Raw genomic sequence first — 20,392 nt, forward strand, 5'->3', positions numbered from 1 at the left:
GCCTTGGAGACACCCCTGCCCCCAACCACGTGGGCTAGAAACCAGGCCACAGACACTGTGCTGAGAGGCCCAGCGTTTGGTTGCTCCTAGTTCTACCTTCCCAGGGACCAGATTTCTGGGCGGAGGGGCTGCTGGGCTTTTGGAAACCCCTAGGCACCCCATCCTCGCCTCAGGCCCTCCAGGAGCTCCCGCCCCCCTTCCCCCCTCCCGGTACTGACTCTCGGCCAGAAGAGGAAAGGCTGTCTCCACCCACCTCTCGCACTCTCCCTTCTCCTTTATAAAGGCCGGAACAGCTGAAAGGGTGGCAACTTCTCCTCCTGCCGCTGGGAGCAGCCCGCCTGCCTCCCCGTGCGCCCGCAGCCTCCCCCGCTGCCTCCCTGAGGGCTCCCCTCTGGCCGCCAGCGCCCATCTTTCATTCCCGAGATAGGGATATTTTGCGCGCACACACAGACACACACGCGCAAAAAGGGGGAAAAAAAGCCCACCCTCCAGCCTCGTTGCAAAGAGAAAGCCGGAGCAGCCGCAACTCGCAGCCCGCAGAGGACGCCCAGAGCGGCGAGCGGGCGGGCAGACGGACCGACCGAATCGCGCCGCGTCCACCTGTCTGCCGGGCCCGGTCCAGCGCGCAGCGGGCACGACGCGCGCGCGGAGCAGCCGTGCCCGCCGCCCGGGCCCCGCGCCAGGGCGCACACGCTCCGGCCCCCCCACCCGGCCCGGGCGGGAGTTTGCACCTCTCCCTGCCCGGGTACTCGAGCCGCCGCTGCAAAGCCAACTTTGGAAAAAGTTTTTTGGGGGAGACTTTGGCTTTGAGGTGCCCAGCTCTGCGCTTTCCGACTTCGGAGGCCTTTCCAGAAAATGTTGCAAAAAACCTAAGCCGGCGGGCAGAGGAAAACGCCTTTAGCCGGCGAGCGAAGACGAACCATCGACTGCCGTGTTCTTTTTCCTCTTCGAGGTTGGAGTCCCCTGGGCGCCCCCACACGGCTAGACGCCTCGGCTGGTTCGCGACGCAGCCCCCCGGCCGTGGATGCTCGCTCGGGCTCGGGATCCGCCCAGGTAGCGGCCTCGGACCCTGGTCCGGCGCCCAGGTCCTCCCCAACCCCCCAACGACGGAGCCCGGGCTGGGGGCGGCGGCGCCCGGGGGCCATGCGGGTGAGCCGCGGCGGCGGCTGCAGCGGCCTGAGCGCCTGATCGCCGCAGACCCGAGCAGAGCCCACCTCCCTCCCCAGCCCCCGCCCCCCACCCTGGCCGCGGGGGCGGCGCGCTCGGTCCACGCGTCCGGGGCCCCGCGGGGCCGGGCCCGGAGTCGGCATGAATCGCTGCTGGGCGCTCTTCCTGTCTCTCTGCTGCTACCTGCGTCTGGTCAGCGCCGAGGTGAGTTGCGACGGCGGCTGGGGCTGCTTCGCTTCATTCATTACCCCCGACCCCTACCCCCTGATCGCCCCCTCCTTTCGCTGCAGTGAACTTTGGACCCATGCAGCCCCTGGGTCTGGCGCCGGGCGCTAGGTGACCTCCGAGGGCTGGGACGCGAGGTCCGGGAGGTGCCAGGCTCTAAGAGGAGGGGGCAGCGGTGCCTTTCTTTCCCAGGGGCGATCTCAGATCTCCGAGCTTTTAGGCGTCAGGGGAAGGTGTGTGTGGTCCTGTCTCCCACCCCTCAGGAACCCGAGAATAAGCCCCCTCCTAGCCCAAGGGAGAGGGCTGGGGTGGTGCCGAGGCAGCAGGCAGCGCGTCCTCCCGAGCCCACTTCGGCTACAGCTTAGGTCCTGTCCCGGACCCGGCTTGCACGGGAGGTGCGAGCTCGCGCACCGGTGGTGGCAGCCACGCCAGTCTTCGGCTGGGGTTTCCGTCCCACCCTGGCTCCAGCTCCCGGTCGGGCTGGGTGCCCTCGGGACCCGTGCAGGTCTTGCCCGGTCCCAGAGTGCGGTGCAGGAGCAGCCTGTGTCTTGGGCGCAGTGGGTGCCGAGAGAGGTTTTGGGCACTTGGGATTAGGGGAAGAGTGGGGGTCTTAGGGAATCCAGCCCCCGGGGCGGGGTGTGCCTAAGGTCGCGCCATACCTGCGCCCGCACCCTGCGAGAGAACGCACCTCTCTCCCCCGCTCGCAGGGTGCGGAGCGCGCCGCCTGTAAAAGCCTAGCAGAGCTGGGGTGTAAAAACGTCTGCGGGAGCTATCAGATTGTATTGAGTCCCCCTCACCCCTCCCAGCCTCACGTAGCAGTGAGTTGGCAAGTCTACCCGGAATCCAGGTGGGAAAGGGGGCGGGGCAGGGAGGAGGCGCGAGGTGCCGGGGAGAAGAGGGCAGCGGGGAGCGCGGCGTGCCTGGGTCCCGTCCCGCCTCTGCTCGGCCGCGGCCGGGAGCCCGCACTTCGCCTGCTCCCGGGGAGGGCCGGCCCCTCTCGGCCTCTAACGAGGCTTAGGAAGGAGGAGGCGGCGGCGAAGGGGTTAAGGTGAAGAGCTCCGAGGCCGCGGCCGGGCCTTGGGCCGCCGCCAGCGCAGGTTGTTTTGACCACGGAGGAGCCGTCGCCGTCTCCTTTTGTTCTCGGGGCTCCTCGAGGGCCGCCGGCAGCCCGCCCTGGGGCCCCGCCCTTCCGCGGCCACCCCCTGCGGCCAGCACCCGGGAGCGAGGACGCGGGGCTCAGCCCGGCAGCCTACAGGCCCCTCCCGACGCCCCCTCCTCTCCGCTCCCGCAGCCCCCCGGGCCGCGTCCAGCTGTTGCGAAGGGGGGCGCCGGCCGGCCCCAGCTGCCGTTTTTGCCTCGCCGCGGGGTCTGGGGGCTGGGCCCGGTGCCAGGGCGTCCTGGGAACGGCGGCGCCTCCGCCGCTGCTCTGCGCAGCCCACCCCGCCCGGCCCCCCGACTCGCTCACTCACCCCACGCATGCACACTCTTGGCCGGAGGCGATGCTGCGCTCCGGCGGGCGGGCGGGTGCGCAGAGCGACGGGCACGCACTACCGCGGCCGGGTCGCGCGCCCGCCGCCGCCACGCCCGTGCACACGCGGGGCACACGCGCGCGCACCGCATACACACGTACGCACGGCCCCCGAACACGCAGCCTGAGCACACGTGCGCGCACACCTACGCACGCACATAGGCACGCACGGCCCCTATACCCCCATGCACCAGGTGCCCACCCCCGCGCAACAGGTGAGCCCACCGTGGGCCTTGGAAGCTAGTTATCTCTGCAGCGACCCCGTTTCTTTCCTGGGTACTATGAAGGAATGGAAACAGGGACCCTCCCGTCAGGTCCCGGCTCCACGGCACCCACTGGTTTTTGTCTGGTCAGGTCAGCTCGAAGCCCCTCAAGCATTATTCTTCTGTGATTGCTTTTTAAAACCATGCTCATGTGGCCGAAAATGGGGGGCGCTGTGATGTCCAGAGTGTTTCTCCCTTCAAATAAGCCCTTCTTTGAACCTCCAAGACTGGATGACCCTGAATGGCTGAGGGGGTTTCCCACCCCTGACTGTTCTATCCTCTTTGGGGATCCCAGCCCGCTCTGGAGAGGCTGGGTGACAGCTGGAGAAGGCCTTCCCAGGCCTGCCCTTTCCATTTCCAGCTTCATCCAGCACCTCCTCCTCCTTTTCCAGAGCTCCAGGGGTATGTGTGTTTGGTGGGGAGGCTATGGCACGGAAGCTGGTGCCTTTCTCCTCACTTAAACCACAGCATCCTTGAACATGGCCTTAGGAACCCACAGTTGTGTAGTGCTTTGCAGTTTACGAAGCAATTTCCTGCAGAGCCTGAGTAAGCCTCAGGAGTCTCTAAGGGAGGAGACCTAAAGGGAAAACCTGTTGACATGGGAGCCAGTCCAGGAGGGCTTGCTGGTGGAGGTCGCCTTGGGGTTGGCCATGTCCTTGGCACGCTTGTACTGAGCCTCAGGTGGAGGCCTCAGCAGCTGGGAAGGAGGGATGGGGAGCTCTGAGGTGGGGCCTGGCTGAGGGTCGGCTGAGTCCCATAAGGTCCCATCTCCATCAGCTGAGCTGGCTTCCGGGAGGGTGACTCTCCTTGTCATGTGATGTCTCTGGCCTCTGCATCGTTCTGCTGAGAAGGAGTGAAGGGACCCGCAGACCTTCAATCACGCAGCTTCTTTCTGGTTTGCTAATGGCCTTAGGTAGTGGGAGACTGACTTGCTACAGGTTAGGATCAAACAGAATTTGGAGGCTCTGGTGCAAGACCTAGGAACAGTGTGTGTGTATGTGAGCAAGAGAGAGATTGATTCAGCAGGAGTGTAAAGCAGTGCTTGCCATGGGCCTCATAAGTCCCTTTCAGAGTCTTTCCTCACCACCACCACCCCCCCGCCCACTGAAATGCCCTTCTAGCACAACTATTTTCATTTTCTGATTTATTTAGTTGTTTATTATATGTTTTTCCTCACCAGAGTATAAACCCCACTAGAGAGCTTTTGTCCTGGTCACCACTGTCTCCCCTGCTTAGAACGGTGCCTGGCCCATGGTGGATAATCTGTAAATATTTGTGGAAAGGACAGTGAATCCTTGCGGGGGCGGGGAGGGAAGGACCAGACATGTATCTAGGGCTTGCTAAGTGCTTTATAAACGCGGCCTCATTCAGTCCTCCCGCAGGGCAGCCCCAAGTAGCCATGCTGCCCTCCAGTAGGCATCTTCATTTGAGTCCCCCTGCATCGCTCCCTCCCCCCACCCCCATCTTGAGAGACAAGCGCTTCTTTCTTTTCCGTGTCTTGGTACTTGGACTGCCAAGATTAGACTGGATAGAGAGAAAGAGACAGAAGGAAAATTAGATTGCAGAGGTTCTGGGTATCTTGAGCTGGGCCTCAGTTTCTACCACCTACAAAAAAAAAAAATGAGAAGGTTGGATCAGCTCAGAGTCCCCAAGAGCAGCAGAATTACATGGCCTTCTGAAAATGCAGATTCCTGGGCCCCACTCGGGGCTGGGAGTTGGGACCAGGGGTGGCTGGGGTCAGTGACTGCGATGCGCTGCCAGGATTGTAATTGCTGCCCTGGCCTCTCTCTTCCTGGTCTAACAGTTTTTCTGCTGGAGGGAGACGCGGGAGCCCAGTGGGGGGCTGGGCTAACAGTAATAGTGGAGGGTCCCAGGAGCAATAAGGCAGGGAAATGCTAGGTGGGAAAGGCTGGTTCTAAATGGCTTCTGTGGTCTGCCCAGAGAAGGCTTCTTCAAAGGGCTTGGCTTTGGCATTGACTCTAAATCCGGCCTGAGACTCCCAGGCAGGCGGGCGCTCCGAGGCCTTTTCCCTCTGCCAGCCACTGACAACGCCCCTGCTTGCTTGGGCCAAGCCCGTGTTGTCTCCCTCAGCTGAACGTCAGGCAGGCTGGGGAGTGTATATCTGTGTGTACAGCTGGGGCCCAGGCAGAGGGTGGGGTCCAAGCCCCTTTAATCTGCCAGCCTGGCTGGGAGCAGGTAATTCACCTGGCCTCAGCTAGCTTGTGCCCTTCCTACCTTGCGCAGCTGGCGTTAGGGGTGAGGTGGGGAGGAGGCTGTTTGCCTTGGCTCCCACAGCTGGCTGTGCCCCAGCTGCCTTCTTGCCACGCCCTCGCCCTGCCAGGAACCCCAGGCCTGAGATCTGGGGCAGCTTCATCAGGGTGCCAGGCCTCCTTTCCTATCTCCGAGGGGGAGCTGCCCACCCTAAGGAGGCTTCTAGAACCTGTGCCCCGGAAACCCGGGCTCCGGGCTGCTCACCCTCCCACACCTCGAGTAGCCTCTGACCCCAGCAGGTGCCCATGTGAGTCTCTCCCAGGGCATTGCATCCTGGAGCTGACCACAGGCTGAATTTGCCCACCTCTCAGCCACCCCCAGCCCCGGAAGGGACCCACCCACCAGCCCACACGGCCCCAGGCAAGTGCCAGTGTGGGGCTCAGGTGTCATTTCCTGTGGCCCGGCACAGGGATAATGCAAAGCCACATACTCTCCACCTACCCACTATCATCCTCAAAAATGTCCTGCACTGCAGGCCCCGCGCATGCGTGCTGCTCGCTGCTGCCCTCAAGGAGCCACGCTGAAGGAATGCACGGGGATCACAGCAGGGCTCATTAACTACCCATCATTTGCTGGCTGCTCTGCTAGGTGCAATTCCGCCTCCCAATAACGCCGCTGAGGTATTATTAGCCCTATTTAAAAGATAAAGAAGCGGAGGTTGTGTTAGTTTCTGCTGTATAACAAAGTGAATCAGCCATATGTATACATATATCACCATATCCCCTCTCTCTTGCGTCTCCCTCCCACCCTCCCTATCCCACCCCTCTAGGTGGTCACAAAGCACGGAGCTGATCTCCCTGTGCTATTATACTCCAATAAAGATGTTAAAAAAAAAAAAAAGAAAGCAATTCCATTTATAATAGCATCAATAAGAATAATATACTTAGGAATAAAATTAACAAAAGGAGTGTAAGATTTATACACTGAAAAGTACAAAGCATTGTTGAAAGAAATTTTAAAATATCTAAATAAAAAGAATGACATCCATGTTCATGGGTTAGGATAGTAAATACTGTTAGGACGGCATTAATCTTCAAATTGATCTACACATTCCACTCAATTTCTATCAAAATCCCAACTGGCTTCTTTGCAGAAATTGGCAATTCAGAATTCATAGAGTTATGCAACCATCGCCCATTATTTAATTTTAATTATACTAAAATGCACCCAAAGAGAAATATAAGAATTTTAATAACAGCCCTATTTATAATAGCCTCAAAATGGAGACAACCCAAAAATATATCAAGTAAAACATATAAATAAATTGTGGAATACTTATTTAATAGAATGTAAATGAATGAACCACTACTAAATACAGCAACCTGGATAAGTCTCACAAATATAATGTTGAACAAAGAAGCCCATTACCAAAGAAAACATAGTTCAGAATCAGACAAACCTAACAGTAATAGAAAATGGGATGGTGGCCACCCTTAAAAGGAGTTGTGACAAAGAGGAGATGCAAGGAGAGCATCTCAGGTGCTGGGATGGTCTGTTTATTTCTCAAGATATGTGTTTACTTTGTGAAAATTAATTAAGCTGTATACTTATGACCTCTGTACTTTAATGTGTGTATGTTACACTTCAATAAAAAGTTTGACTTAAAAAAAAAAGAAGCTGAGGCTTTAGGTTGTCAAAAGCCTGACTCCAAGAACCCAGGTTTCCCTGGCAGCTGAAGCCCTTGCTTTGTCTACTACAGAGCTTTTCCATCTCTTCACCGTGGATGTTTGGGACCAGGGAATTCTTTATTGTGGAGGCTGTCCTGTGCATAGAAGGATGTTTAGCAGCCTCACTCGCCTCCACCTACTAGATGCCAGTAGCATTCCTCTATTTATAACCACCAAAAATGCCTCCAGGCATGACCAGTGTCCCCCGGGGGCCCACCCGCCCCTGATTGAGAACTGCTGCTCATGACCCCTGCAGGGTGGGGATCTGACAGGAACTGAGGTTAATGCCCAGGCAGCTCCATGGCACTGGGAGAGAGGGGCCCACTCTGCCACTTACGAGTCGTGTAGACCTGTAGCTGTTTACTGAATTTTTCTAAGCCTCAGCTTTCTCATCTGGAAGATGGGAATACAAAAAGCGCCAGCCTCTCGGGGTTGGTAGTTGGTACAGCATTTGACTCAGTGTCTGGCCTGTAGTTAGCACTTCACAGAAGTTAGCTGTGGTATTAGTGTCAAATCCAGGGGCTCTCAGGGTGTTCGGGCATCCAGTGGCCAAATTACTGAAAGCACGTGCAGGAATGGCATCTCTGCTTAGAAGAAAGTGGACTCTTTAGGAGGCAGTGTGCTCGGGGGTGGTCCTCCTGGTGGAGGAGGGGGAGAATCATACAGGAGACAACTCCAGAGACAAGGGGAGAGTCCTTCATGCATTTTACCAGTGTTTATCGAGCACATACTGTGTGCTCCTCCCACCTCTCCTGTCTGTATCCTGGGCTCTTCCCCACTCAGCCTGGGAGGTTGTGGGTTTGTTTCCATGAGACAGCATCTCCTTTGCATCATAGGCTGGGTCTGGGCATCTGCTAGGTAGGCCTGTTTGGGAGTCTGCCTACTCTGCTTTGGCCCGAAGCAGCATCGGCAGCCAGCTCTCCAGGGGGCAAGGAGGTCTTGGCACGAGTGCTATGTGCCATTTGGTCCTGGGCCGTTGGGCCCCTCTCCTGGGGGGTTAATTGAATCATTACTCCACAAGCAGCCTGGGAGACCTGGCTGGGGACCCCACCCTGGGCTTTCCTCTGCTGCTTCTCCCAAGACCCCCAGGCAGAATTAGAATTGAATCAAATGTTTTCAACCCCTTCAATTTGCAACTGAGAGCCAGGATCAGAGAGGGGCGGTGGCCAACCTGAGTTCACGGGGAGGTTAGTAGTGGTAGAGGTGAAATCCTGCTCTTTGGACTACCAGATCTGGGGCAGACAAAACCCTCAGGGGCAGTGGCCTGCCTTGGGCTTCACTGGAGACCAGCCAGCTGCTTTCCGTTCCGCGGGTTGGGTCCTGTGTCCACATTTGGAGACCACCAAAGGCGTGGTCTCTCTGGGTTGGAGGAGGCAGGCCACGTGGAGGTGGGAGAGGAAAGTGAGGGGCAGTTGAGTTGACGTCCCCCCCATCTCACACACGCATCCCCTGGTTTCCCGGCTGTGCCGTCGTGGACCCCAGCTCCAAGCCAAGCTTACTGCTAGACCCCCACCCTTCTCTCCCTCATACCTCCCGACCGCCCTAGGCACCAGGCAGGGTTATAAGCTCCACGTGCCAATGAAGAAACTCAGCTCAGAGCTCTCAAGGAATTTGCTTTAAGAGCGGACATGGCCACACTCCACCCTGGCCTTCTGGCTCCAGGGCTGACTCCAGTGGCCAGGCCCGCGTGTGGTGGGACCCCTGGAGGAGGGGTTGATAAGTGATGAGGAGGCGGAGCTTTGGGGGAGGCTAGAACGTGATCAGTCACCAGGCTCCTAACAGACCTTTCGGGGAGCACCCCGGGGACTGGCCACGAGGCAGGGAGAGGGCGGCGTTCCTTCCTTGAGGCAGCCTGTGGGAAGCCTCTCAGCACTCCAGGCTTTGGAGTGTTCAGTGCACCAGCTTGAGCAGGGGCGCCTCCCTTCTTAATCCAGGGAAACTGAGGCACAGACTTGTGTAACCCAAGGTCAGGCAGTAGTAAGTCAGGTCTGCTGAAACCCTCCCCAGGGGCTCCTCCCACAAGGCAGAGCCCTCCTGTGTGTTTACGTGCGCACGTGCATGTGTCTGCACAGGTGTGAGTTCCGGACACGCAGCAGATCTTGCGCATTTTCTTTGCCCCGAGGCACAAGAAAGAGGCCCTCACCTCTTTTTCAAGACCTTTGGCATCAGCCCCTCAGGTCTCCCTGGACCATGGGGGACGGGGCCGTGACATTCCTATGAGGGCTGCTCTCATGTTATTGTAGGACCTGTGATTTCCCTGGAGGAAGCCTGGCTCCAAATGGGGCCTGTTAAAGTGCTTATTAAGTTTCAAGTGTTTTTGGCAACAGGCCAGAGGGGCTCTAAAAATAGGGTTTGGTTGGGCATGGGGCACTGGTGAGCTTTCAGGTTTCCCCGCTGTATCTGAGGATTCCCTTCCCTCCTCTTTTGAGTGAGAGACTAAATAGATAATGCTAGTACATGTGGCCTCCTGAGACCATCCAACTCTTCAAGCATCTGTTAAACACCTTGTGTACCCAGGAGGCTGGGGGTACAGGCTCTGCCATCAGAAAGACTTGGATTTGAATGCAGGTTCTGCTGATTATCGGCTGTAGGACTCCGACAAAGGATGTCGCCTATTTGAGCCTCTGTTTTTACCTCTGTCAAATGGGGATAATTCGATCTCCCATGGCAAATGCTGGCTGCCTTTAGCTGTCAGGCATGGAGGGGAAGCAGAGAGAAATCAGATTGTTGGAGCCTCCAGAACCTGTAGTGTGATGGGGAGACAGATACATACGATCAAATCTAACTTAAAGCAAGCTGAGGTTCTGTTTGGCGGGGAGTGGTGCAGATCTGAGCTGCATCTTAGAGGCTTCCGCAGCATCTGGTCCCGGGCCTTTGTGCTACTGGTTGTCAGGCCTGGAATCTCCCCCCGACCCCTGCCTGCCCCCCCGGCCTGGCTGTCCATTTGTCCGTGGCCAAGGAGCCCTATGGGAACTTGCCATAGGAGGGAGTGTGTGTGTTGGGGGGAAGAGGGCCATGGCTGGGAAGCCCTTGCTCCCAGCTCACTTGGCCCCCCTGTGTCTGCCTGGCAGGGGGACCCCATTCCCGAGGAGCTCTACGAGATGCTGAGTGACCACTCCATTCGTTCCTTCGATGACCTCCAACGCCTGCTGCACGGAGACTCCGGAGGTGAATTGAACCCTCGTCCTGTGCTCTGGCCCTCCGCTGAGTCCCGGGGAGCCGGGCAGGCATCCCCGCTGCCAAGGGGGCAGGGCATCTGGCAAGGGCATCCCCGCTCCCTTGGCATCCAGAGACCCAGAGGCCTGTGGCAGCCCCGCAGGGCTCAGCCACACCTGTCCCAGGCAGTGCTGAGTAGGCGGACGGGTTGCTACCTGGGACGTGGGGTGTGGCGGGAGAAGCTCCCACATGTGGCTCTGGCGGGGTGCAGAGGGTGGGGCGCCGAGAGGAGGGGGCAGGGAGAAGGTACCTAGGGCATCTGCCGAATGTGCATCCGGGTGTGGACTCAGCTGGGGAGGGTGGTGCCAGAGGGGCCCTCTCCCTGCCCCTCCGGCCGAGGGCCCAGTCTCCAAGGTCTCCGGGGGACACCTGGCCCACACTAGTGGGCAGCCCTGCCCTTGCCCAAGAGTGTGCTCAGCGCATGGGCACGTGCTTGGTGGCACACACGTGGCGGGGCTGGCGGGCTGGGTCGGGAATGTATTTATAAACGCTGCCTTCAGAGCAAATTCCATTCTATTCTAACCTCTGGCCTGTTCCCTGGAGCCCTGGTCGGCAGCCCCCCTGCACCCCCAGCTCCCCTTCCCTCTGGGGTTTTGTCTCTTTGTCACTTTGTAATCCTTGCCCAGACTGCTATCTACGGGGGACAGCATTTCCTGCCTTTGTTTCCTCTCCCCGTTGGGCCCCTGGCTCCCTCTCAAAAGCATTCCCGGGCCCTTTCAAACCCGCCTGTGCTGGGGGCTGGCGAGGCAGGCGGGAGGGGGCCCCAGCTGGGCCCACCTATTGTTCACCAGGCCCCCCGCCCCACGTCTCCCACACCTCCCACCCCATGCCCGACTGGCCAGCCCTGGTCAACACAATGGGGCAACTTCCAAATTTAGCCTCTCTGCTGTTTCTTCCCAAGGCCCTTGGCCCTCACCCTCGGGCAGCCCCTGTGTACCCCGGGTGGGAGTCAGGAGCTCCGAGATGAGGTTTTCAATAGCGGACCTGTTTCAAGGCAACCGTGTGGCTATTTTTTCCTAATCAACTTAACGTTTCCACAAAGCACATCTTTTCCCCATCTCCTCCCCACCAGGGACATTCCAGAGATGGCAGAGAGAAAGGAAGGGAGTGAGAAGGACAGACAGACGTACTGACGCAGGAGCAGTAGGCTAGACGGAAAGGCACCAGTTATAGCACAGTGTCCTCCAAACAGGACCCACTGGGAGCCTGCACGGATGAGCGGGAGCTTTGTCTTGGGCAGGGCCAGTGGGCCGGTGGGCTGGGGAGACAGCGGGAGCGTGAGGTGCTGCATGGAGGAAGCAGGGCTTGTCCTCAACCCCCGTAGTTTGTTTGCTGGCGCTTCAGCCATCAAGAGTTGGAAGGGGCTGCCCACAGTTCAGTGAGGAACTCCACGTCTTCTGCAACCCTCACTTCCCGCAGCTGCTTCCGGCCGCCATCTCTAGAGAGAGGGATGCGTCCAAGGAGTGCCAATGATGCTGAGATGAGGGCCACCCAGGATAGAGAAGGGAGCTGTGGTTTGTGACTTTAGGAATAAATGGACAACTTAGGGCAGAAGTGGGGCAAAATGTTAGGGGGAGAGGGACAAACACCGTGAAAGACTGGGGGCTGGAGAGAGACTAGGGCCGAAAGGGGGGCAGGGCAAGGGCTCCCCCAACACCCACCCCCCGCCCCACCAGGCCTGGCTCTTCACCTCCTGTCTCTGCCTTCAGCCTCCACCCCCATCCCTCTCCTTCCCTCCCTCTTCCCCGCCCAAGTGGGCCATTGTCCGGGGCTCCAGAGGGGCTGTGTCCAGGGCATGCCGGTCCCCCCTGGGGATTCTGGGAATTTCTCCATTCAGCACTTCCTATGGGAACGCTGGGTGGAGGGGCACTGGAAACTGGCCTTCAGAGCTCTGGGTCCTCACCCTGCCCTGGAGGCCAAGGAGGGTTCTCTTACAGTAGCAAAGGGGATGGGTTATTTTTAACTCCATTGACATGGGTTCTGTCCAAATATGTGGTTGAAGGGCCCGGAGTGGGGCTGATGATCCCTTGGCGATGCAGTCAGGGCCCCACGACCCTCTGAGCCCCATGGCCACCCTGGGGTTTGTCTGGAAGGGCCCCTCCTCAGAGCTAGGACCCTCGGGTTCACAGGGAGCCAGAAGGGGAGACTGTTTTCTGGAGTGGTGTGCCAGTGGGGGGATGGGGAGGGAAGCAGTCCTCCCGCCTGCCCTGGAACCCACATCAGAGCCCCCAGAGCCGTGGTCGAGCCAGCCAACAGTTTTCAGAGTGTGTCTGACCTCCTCTTACAGATGAAGACGGGGCTGAATTGGACCTGAATTTGACCCGGTCTCATTCTGGAGGCGAGCTGGATAGCTTATCCCGCGGGAGAAGGAGCCTAGGTAAGACTGAGGGTGAGAACGGTGGCCTCTCAAAGGTGGGAGCCAGGGAAGAATTGGGGATGCAGCCAGCCTGAGGCCGGAGGGCCTGCTCCTTCGTTCTGACACTTAGGACCGAGTGAAACTGAAAGAGCACAACCATCCTTAAATACCCTCTATTGAGGAGCTAAGTCATCATCCTCCCCACAACCAACACACACTGTTTTCTAAATATAGTTCGTTAAAACCTCATTGGTTCATTAGTTCAACCTTGGAGGTAGAGATTATTAACCCCATTTTATAGAGTTGAAAACTGAGGCCCAGAGAGGGTAAAAAAGCAGCTGAGGTCACACAGCTAGCAAGTGGTGGGGCTGGGATCCTAAGTGGCTCTTCTTGCTTGAACCCAGTGCCGCTGGCAGGCTGCATGTCTCCTCTACAGCGTAAGTGCTGTGCCTGTGACAGCAGGCGTGAAGCAAAGGAGGGTGCAGGTCACTGGGTCCCACAGAAGCTTTCTTAGGGAGGTGGGTGCCCGCTCCAAGCCCCTCTTCCTCTCTGCCCACCTGCAGTCCCCAAAATTCTGTAGACCATGGCTGGGGGGCCCGCCACATAAGAGTCAGGTGGCCTGAGTTTCACTCTTTGCTCTGTGAATTTGGGCAGCTAATTCAGCTCTCTGAGCCTCAGTTCCTCTATATGTGAATAATGACAGATGACAGTCGCCCCAGCATTGACTGTAAGCCTGCTGTAGGCCAAGTTTCACTTACTCCTTTGATCAGCAAGTACAGTATAGGAACTGTTATTTTCCCATTTCATAGGTGAGGAGACTGAGGCTTGAAAGAAGCAAAAGCATAAGAATAGATTACAGTGTAAACAGCAATGTGAGAGTGGCTACAAGATAATATACAAGTAAGGGCCACATGCCAGGCAAACTCATAAATGTATGAAATCATCAAATAAAATGGTTGAGGGCTGGCGGGAGGAAACTGATGTGTACCCCACGCCAGTGGTCTCGGAATGATCTCACTTGATCCTTACGGTGGTTTTGGGGTGTAGATCTCATCATCCCCATTTTTATTTATGTATTTGGCTGCATTGGGTCTTCATTGCGGTGTGCAGACTTCTCATTACGGTGGCTTCTGTTGAGGCAGAGCACAGGCTCTAGGCGCTTGGGCTTCAGTAGTTGTGGCGCATGGGCTCAGTAGTTGTGGCACACGGACTCAGTAGCTGTGGCGCACGGGCTTAGTTGCTCTGTGGCATGTGGGATCTCCCCGGACCAGGGCTCAAACCCATGTCCCCTGCATTGGCAGGTGGATTCTTAACGGCTGCGCCACCAGGGAAGTCCCTGATCATCCCCATTTTGCACGTGGGGAAACTGAGGCCTCAAGCCTGTCAGCAGCCTGCCCAAGTTCCGTGGCTGGTAACCCTCCACGCTGGGGTTGAAGGAGATGGGACAGGCCAGCGTTTCTGAGGGCGAGCAGTCCCAGAGGGGCTCCGCGCTGAGCTTTCCTGTTGGTGGGGCTTCTGGAGAGGCCCACCACCCTGATGGAGGTCCCCGCTCCCTCCAGGTTCCCCGACAGTCGCTGAGCCAGCCGTGATCGCCGAGTGCAAGACACGCACCGAGGTGTTCGAGATCTCGCGGCGCCTCATAGACCGCACCAACGCCAACTTCCTGGTGTGGCCGCCCTGCGTGGAGGTGCAGCGCTGCTCTGGCTGCTGCAACAACCGCAATGTGCAGTGCCGCCCCACGCAAGTGCAGCTGCGGCCCGTTCAGGTACCCAGGCCTCGGCCAGCCTGAGGGTAGGGGGCGCGGGCCTCGCTGACCAGGCTTCGGGGGGCGTCCAAAGGCCTTCCTGGCGGGCTCCGGGGCTCCGTCCAGAGGGGCCGATCTTGAGAAGCTCCCTCCCGACAGGTGTGCAGAGGCCGCCCATGGGTCCACTGAGGCCATCCAGGCTGCGGTGACCACGAGCCACAGACAGGCCCCCGGGATGGGGCCATATGTAAAGGATGCTGCCTCCTCCTTTACAGGGATCAAATCCCCAAACGTCCCTGCAACAGACAGGTCCACAAACATATCGGACACTCAGAACATTCTGGGCAGCTGTTCAACTTCCCTCAAATATCTCCCCTATTCAGGGCTCTCAGTTTTCTTCAATCCACACAGAGAGAGGCTCAGCTAGGTGCCCCAGCATCTTTAACACCCGCCCGTCTCCCTTTGACAGGTCGTGTCTCTAGCAAGGAGGGTAGAGAGACCCCCCCAGGCCATAGACCCAGCAAGAGCTGGGGCAGCCCTTAGCAGAGAGTCAGAATGCTGAATCCTGTCCCCTTTCTGGAAAGATTGGGTGTACACTCTGACTCAAGGGAAATTTTAGAGTAGAGGCCATCCTGGGGAGCTCCTGGTCTCACACGGGGCAGGGCAGGGCCAGAGAAGTCTCAGCTGTCTTCTGATTTATGTGGAAAGGTTTCTGCACCTCTGGGGGCAGCCTCGCCCACACACCAGCTCAGGCTGGGCCAAGCTGCTGCTGGGCGGTGGGCACGCCTCTCCAGGGCTCAGGACCGGCTTGGTGCTCCCTACCTACTCTTGCCAAGTGCCCTGCCTACCTCATCACACTCCCCTCCCCTATGGTCAGCCGTGGCCTTGCCTCGTGCCCGCCTTCCATCCCAGGCCTGGGCCTTGGGCCCAAGATTACCAATGTCACTTTCTACCCCGGCGCCCACTGTCATGGTATCTCCTGTCCCCAACACTGCCAGCTCTGTGGATGGACACCTGACAGCTGACCTCCCCCTTCCCGCCTCCCTCCTGGATAAAGCCTCCCCCCACTTCCTTCCAGACAACCATCTCCCCGCCTCTGCTGCAGCCCCTGACCTTGGCTGGCGCTCAGGGAATGAGGACACCACAGGCCCCACGCTTAACCGGGAAATGCCTTTCTCCCTCTCTGGGGGATCTGAGGGGGGCTGCCGGAGACCAGGTCAGGAGGGCTTGTTTTGATGGAAAAGCTACGAGAAGAGCAGAGGGCAAGGTCCTGCCATTGTTTGGGCCAAAGCGCCTACCCTGCTGCAATCCAGGCTTTCGAGGAAAGATCACCGCAGGGGATGCTGGGTGGCAGAGCGGGCAGGCAGCTCTCTTGGCCCCTGCCTGTGTGGTCTTACGGAGGCACTTTGGTGGTTCTGTCTTCCAGGTAAGAAAGATTGAGATAGTACGGAAGAAGCCAAACTTTAAGAAGGCCACGGTGACCTTGGAGGACCACCTGGCGTGCAAGTGTGAGACGGTGGTGGCACGATCCGTGACCCGAAGTCCTGGGAGTTCCCAGGAGCAGCGAGGTAACCGCCCATCCAGGGTCTGCCTCTAATTGCTCAGCCCCCTTCTTCTATGGCAGCTGCCAGGGGCATGCTGGGGGAATTGGATCTGGCGTGCCCCTGGTTAAGTTCACCTGAAGCTTTCCATGTCCCTGACAACAATCCAGATTCCTCCCCTGCCTGGGAGGCCTTATGTGAGGATGTAGCCCCTGGTTGGCCCTCTGGCCTTGTTGCCAACCAGTCCCCCTCACTTATGCCACCCCAGCCAGGTTGGCCTGTTTGAGTGGCCAAATAAGTTTCTGCTTCAGGGCCTTTCTTTGTACATGTCACTCTGGCTGAAATTCACTCCTCCTGGCTCTTCACAAGCCTAGGTCCTGCTCTTCACTTGGGTCTCAGATCAGAAGTCACCTCCTCCGAGAGGTCTGCTGACCGCCCCATCCAGAGCAGCCCCCATCCCAGTCTTGCTACCGTAGCCCCCTACTTTGTTTTGTGAGTGCATGAAATGGTGGGAGGAACCATGAGAGAGAACACCTTAAGGCATATATCGTAACCAGATATTTGACTACTTGTCCTGGGGAGGAGAAATCAAACTAATTCCTTGTAGCCTTGATGAGGGAATTAGGACCAGTGGGATGGAAAATCACCAGAGAGAGATTTTAACTACATATATGCAAAAGCTGGTGATCAGTCAGGAGTCCAAGATGGAATTGTCTGCCTTGTGAGGTGGTGAGTTCTGTGTTCCTGGAGGTATGCAAGTAAAGGCTGGGCAACAATGTAGCAGGGATCTGACAGATAGGGTTCAAACACACGGATAAGTTGGAACTGGAATTCTGTTCCTGTCCTTAGATTTCACAAATTCACAATTTCACGGGCAAGTTTGACTTAAAGAGTTGAAAGGGACTAAAAAAATGGTCCAGTTGCCTCCTCTACATTTTATGGAGGAGGTGCCTGAGACCCAGATAAGCTGAGGTCTTGCCCAAGGTCACACAGCCAGTTCCAGGTGGGGCATAACTAGAATTCAGGTATCCTGAAGTTCTGTTCCTGGCTCTTCCCTCACCCTGACAGCTGTCACTGGCTCTTAACTTGCCTCGTCTTTTTTTTTTTAAGGATTAAAAAATTTTAGAGCTAGAGATGATCTTACAAGTCAGTCCTTCAGTGTTACTAATGGGGCTGCTGGAGCACAGAGAGGTTAAGGGACTTCATGAAGGTAGCATAGCGGCAAAGTTGAGCCTGGAACCCAGGTCTTGGAACATCTAGTTTTGGGTTCTTTTGACTGTATCTTGCTGCGTTTTCTCCCTCGAAGAGAAAAGTAAGGATCAAATGAGACTCATTAAGTTAATAGGATTAGATGAGCATAAAAAAATCATGCAAGTGACTGTTTGGATTTTCAATAACTTTCTTTGGTTAGGGGACAGGACAATCTCACTGTCATTTCTTACTAACAAGCCTCCTGAAGACAGGGCCATCTCAGCCTCTTCCTCCTGTTCTAAGAGCTGAGCTGAGTCATGGATGACCTAGGAAGGCTGAGAATTTGACAGCTTCAAACTGACATGTTGTAAATTATCTGTAGAGTTAATATGGAGAATGACTGCTGTTCAGGAAAAATTATATTCTTCTTTTTTTTTTTTGCGGTACGTGGGCCTCTCACTGTTGTGGCCTCTCCTGTTGCGGAGCACAGGCTCCAGACGCGCAGGCTCAGCGGCCATGGCTCACAGGCCCAGCCACTCTGCGGCATGTGGGATCTTCCCAGACCCCGGCACGAACCCGTGTCCCCTGCATCGGCAGGCGGATTTTCAACCACTGCGCCACCAGGGAAGCCCCTATATTCTTCTTTATGTTTAGAATGGGGTTCTTTTCCCTGCCTTCGTTTCATGTGATTTTCTGAACCAGTTTCTTAGGAGGCATGTTCAACCACTTGATATGTAGGTCTTGCCATTTTAGTTTCAGCATTTTGGCCCTGGGTGACAGTTCCTGTGGCAGCTGGTGGTGTGGCACGTGTGATAGTGTCAGACCTCCTGGGCTCAAATCTCTGCCCTATCACTTATGAGCTGAGTGATGACCTTGAACTTGCTCAGGCTTTTCCCAGCCCAGCATCCTGCTGATGGCCCTGTCTCTGGCCCTCTCGGGCAGCCTCCCTCAAGGGGGACCTGAGACCCCACTGAGTCCCTAAATTTCCTACTTGCAGCAGTGGGGTAACTGCCTCATGAGAGCCTGTGTCTGTGAGGTGGGAAGTCAGGTGTTGGCCCCAAAGTAGCTGGGTGGGCTGGGGAGAACTCTGAAGCCTCCCAGGAAGAGGCAGGCCTTGAGCTTGGCAGAGAAAACTTTCATTACTAGGATGTCTACCTAGGAGCCCAGGAGGAAGAGAGACATAAGTGCTAATCTTGACCAAGACTGGCAGGCACTGTGATTTACAGCCCAGTGGTTGAAAACATGGATTCCAGAGGCAGATCCCTGCATTCAAATCCCAGGCTTTCTGTCTCAGTTTCCTCATCTGTTAACTGTACAAACCTGTACCCACTGTGAGGATAAATAAGCTTAGAACTTTGACAGGTGCATGCTAGCTAAGGGTTTCTGGCGATTTCCATGTATTATCTCCTAAACCTAGGGGGCCAGGGCTGCTGTTCTCAGTTTTAAAGATGTGGGAATTGAGGCACAGAGAGTGTGTGTGACTTTCCCCAAAGCATACAGCTAACACCTGGGAGAGCCCAGTTTGGACCCAGGTGGTCTGGCCCACCCCACTGTACTGCCTCTCGGAATTGCTAGGGCCAGGCAGACGACAGGTACAAGGGAGGGAAAGGCCCAGGTCAGTGGTGGAAGGGTGTGGTTATGCCTGAAGCCTAGTGGCTCCCCCATCCCATGACTGGAAGAGGCTGAGGTTGGTGGGTGGAAACCTCAGTAGGGGGTCAAAGGAAGGAAAAAAGAAACAAGTGAATAAGAGCAGCTGCTATTTACTGATCACTTCTCTAAACTTAGTGGCTTAAGACAATAGTCATTTTCTATGCTCTCTCCGTCTGTGGGTTGGCTGTGCTCAGCTGGGTGGTCCTGGTTGCATCTCTTGCAGTTGCAGTCAGTTATCTGGAGGCTGCACTAGGAGAGCTGGGCCTCTATCCCTCTCCCTGTAGTCCAGGGCCCCTCCTCCCCATGTGGCTCCCACATGTGGCAACCCCAGCAGGCGAACCAGACTTCTTATGTGACAGCACAGGGTTCCCCAAAGTGCAAAGGTGGGAGCTGCCAGGCCTTCTTAAGGCTCATGCCTGGAACTGACCAGCACCAGTCTGCCTTCTTAAATTGGTTAACAGATCCAAGTCCAGTCCAGGTACAAGGGGCGTGGAAATCAGGGGCATATCAGTGGGGTAATGACAAAGAACTTGAGGCCATAGTTCATCTGCTCCCCTCTGTGTTTGTCAGCATATTGTCAGTTATTCCTTCCACTAGTCCCATGAGGTGGGCAGTTTGTTATCCCCATTTCACAGATGGGGAAGCAGAGGCACAGAATGGTTCAGGAATTGTCCCTAAGGTACAGCTGGTGAGCGGTGGAGTTGGGATTTGAACCCAGGAGTTCTGGCTGGGTTTAAATCTAGACTCCCCTTCCCACCCCCTCTCTCAGCCCAGAGGATATGGGGAGGTCTGTGGCAGGCCTTAGTCAAGGGGATAGACACCCCCAAATCCCCGCCAGTGTTCATCCACCTGCTAACCAGACCTTTCTTTCTCTCAAGCAGCCAGGACGCCCCAAACTCGGGTGACCATTCGCACGGTGCGAGTCCGCCGGCCCCCCAAGGGGAAGCACCGGAAGTTCAAGCACACGCATGACAAAAAGGCACTGAAGGAGACCCTTGGAGCCTAGGGGCATCTGCAGGAGAGTGCGGGCAGGTGAGGACCCAGAGGGGAAACTGAGGCCCAGCACCCCGTGTTCCTTCTCCCTGGCCTGTGGCTTTGGCTGAGGAAGCGGTGGGGGAAGAGGCATTTTCCCATACAAAATCCAGGCTCTAAGCCTTGATCTCCTCTTCCAGTTATCAATGGAGTTTTTCCACGGCACAGGTTGGGTGAGCGGCTTTAAGGACCCCTGCCCAGCTGTGTCTCAGTATGCCCTAAGAGGATGGGAGGTCTAAACCTCAAATCTTCCAGCCCTGAGCCCTGCTGAAAATCAGGGGCAGCTGGTTGACCCCAGCTCCCTGCCCCTGGTTGCCTGTAAGAGTGGGATGGAGCCCTAGGCTGTTTCTGATCCCCGTGTCCCTCTGCTTGGCCTACAGGGTTATTTAATATGGTATTTGCTGTATTGCCCCCATGGGGTCCTTGGAGTGATAATATTGTTCCCCTCGTCCGTCTGTCTCGATGCCTGATTCGGACGGCCAATGGTGCTTCCCCCACCCATCCACGTGTCCGTCCACCCTTCCACCAGTGGGTCTCCCCT

General features: G+C 56.8%; 1 protein-coding gene across 1 annotated transcript; it reads left to right on the forward strand.

Moving 5' to 3' along the window:
* Positions 1–1,308: 1,308 nt before the first annotated feature.
* On the forward strand, positions 1,309–19,825 carry PDGFB (platelet derived growth factor subunit B). The gene is made up of 6 exons (XM_060113400.1): positions 1,309–1,371; positions 10,193–10,289; positions 12,625–12,714; positions 14,253–14,458; positions 15,864–16,005; positions 19,701–19,825. The coding sequence occupies exons 1-6, from the start codon at positions 1,309–1,311 to the stop codon at positions 19,823–19,825; spliced, it is 723 nt and encodes a 240-aa protein (XP_059969383.1).
* The last annotated feature ends 567 nt before the right edge of the window (positions 19,826–20,392 follow it).

This window comes from Mesoplodon densirostris, chromosome 11, assembly GCF_025265405.1.
Source record: "Mesoplodon densirostris isolate mMesDen1 chromosome 11, mMesDen1 primary haplotype, whole genome shotgun sequence".
Classification (NCBI taxonomy): domain Eukaryota; kingdom Metazoa; phylum Chordata; class Mammalia; order Artiodactyla; family Ziphiidae; genus Mesoplodon; species Mesoplodon densirostris.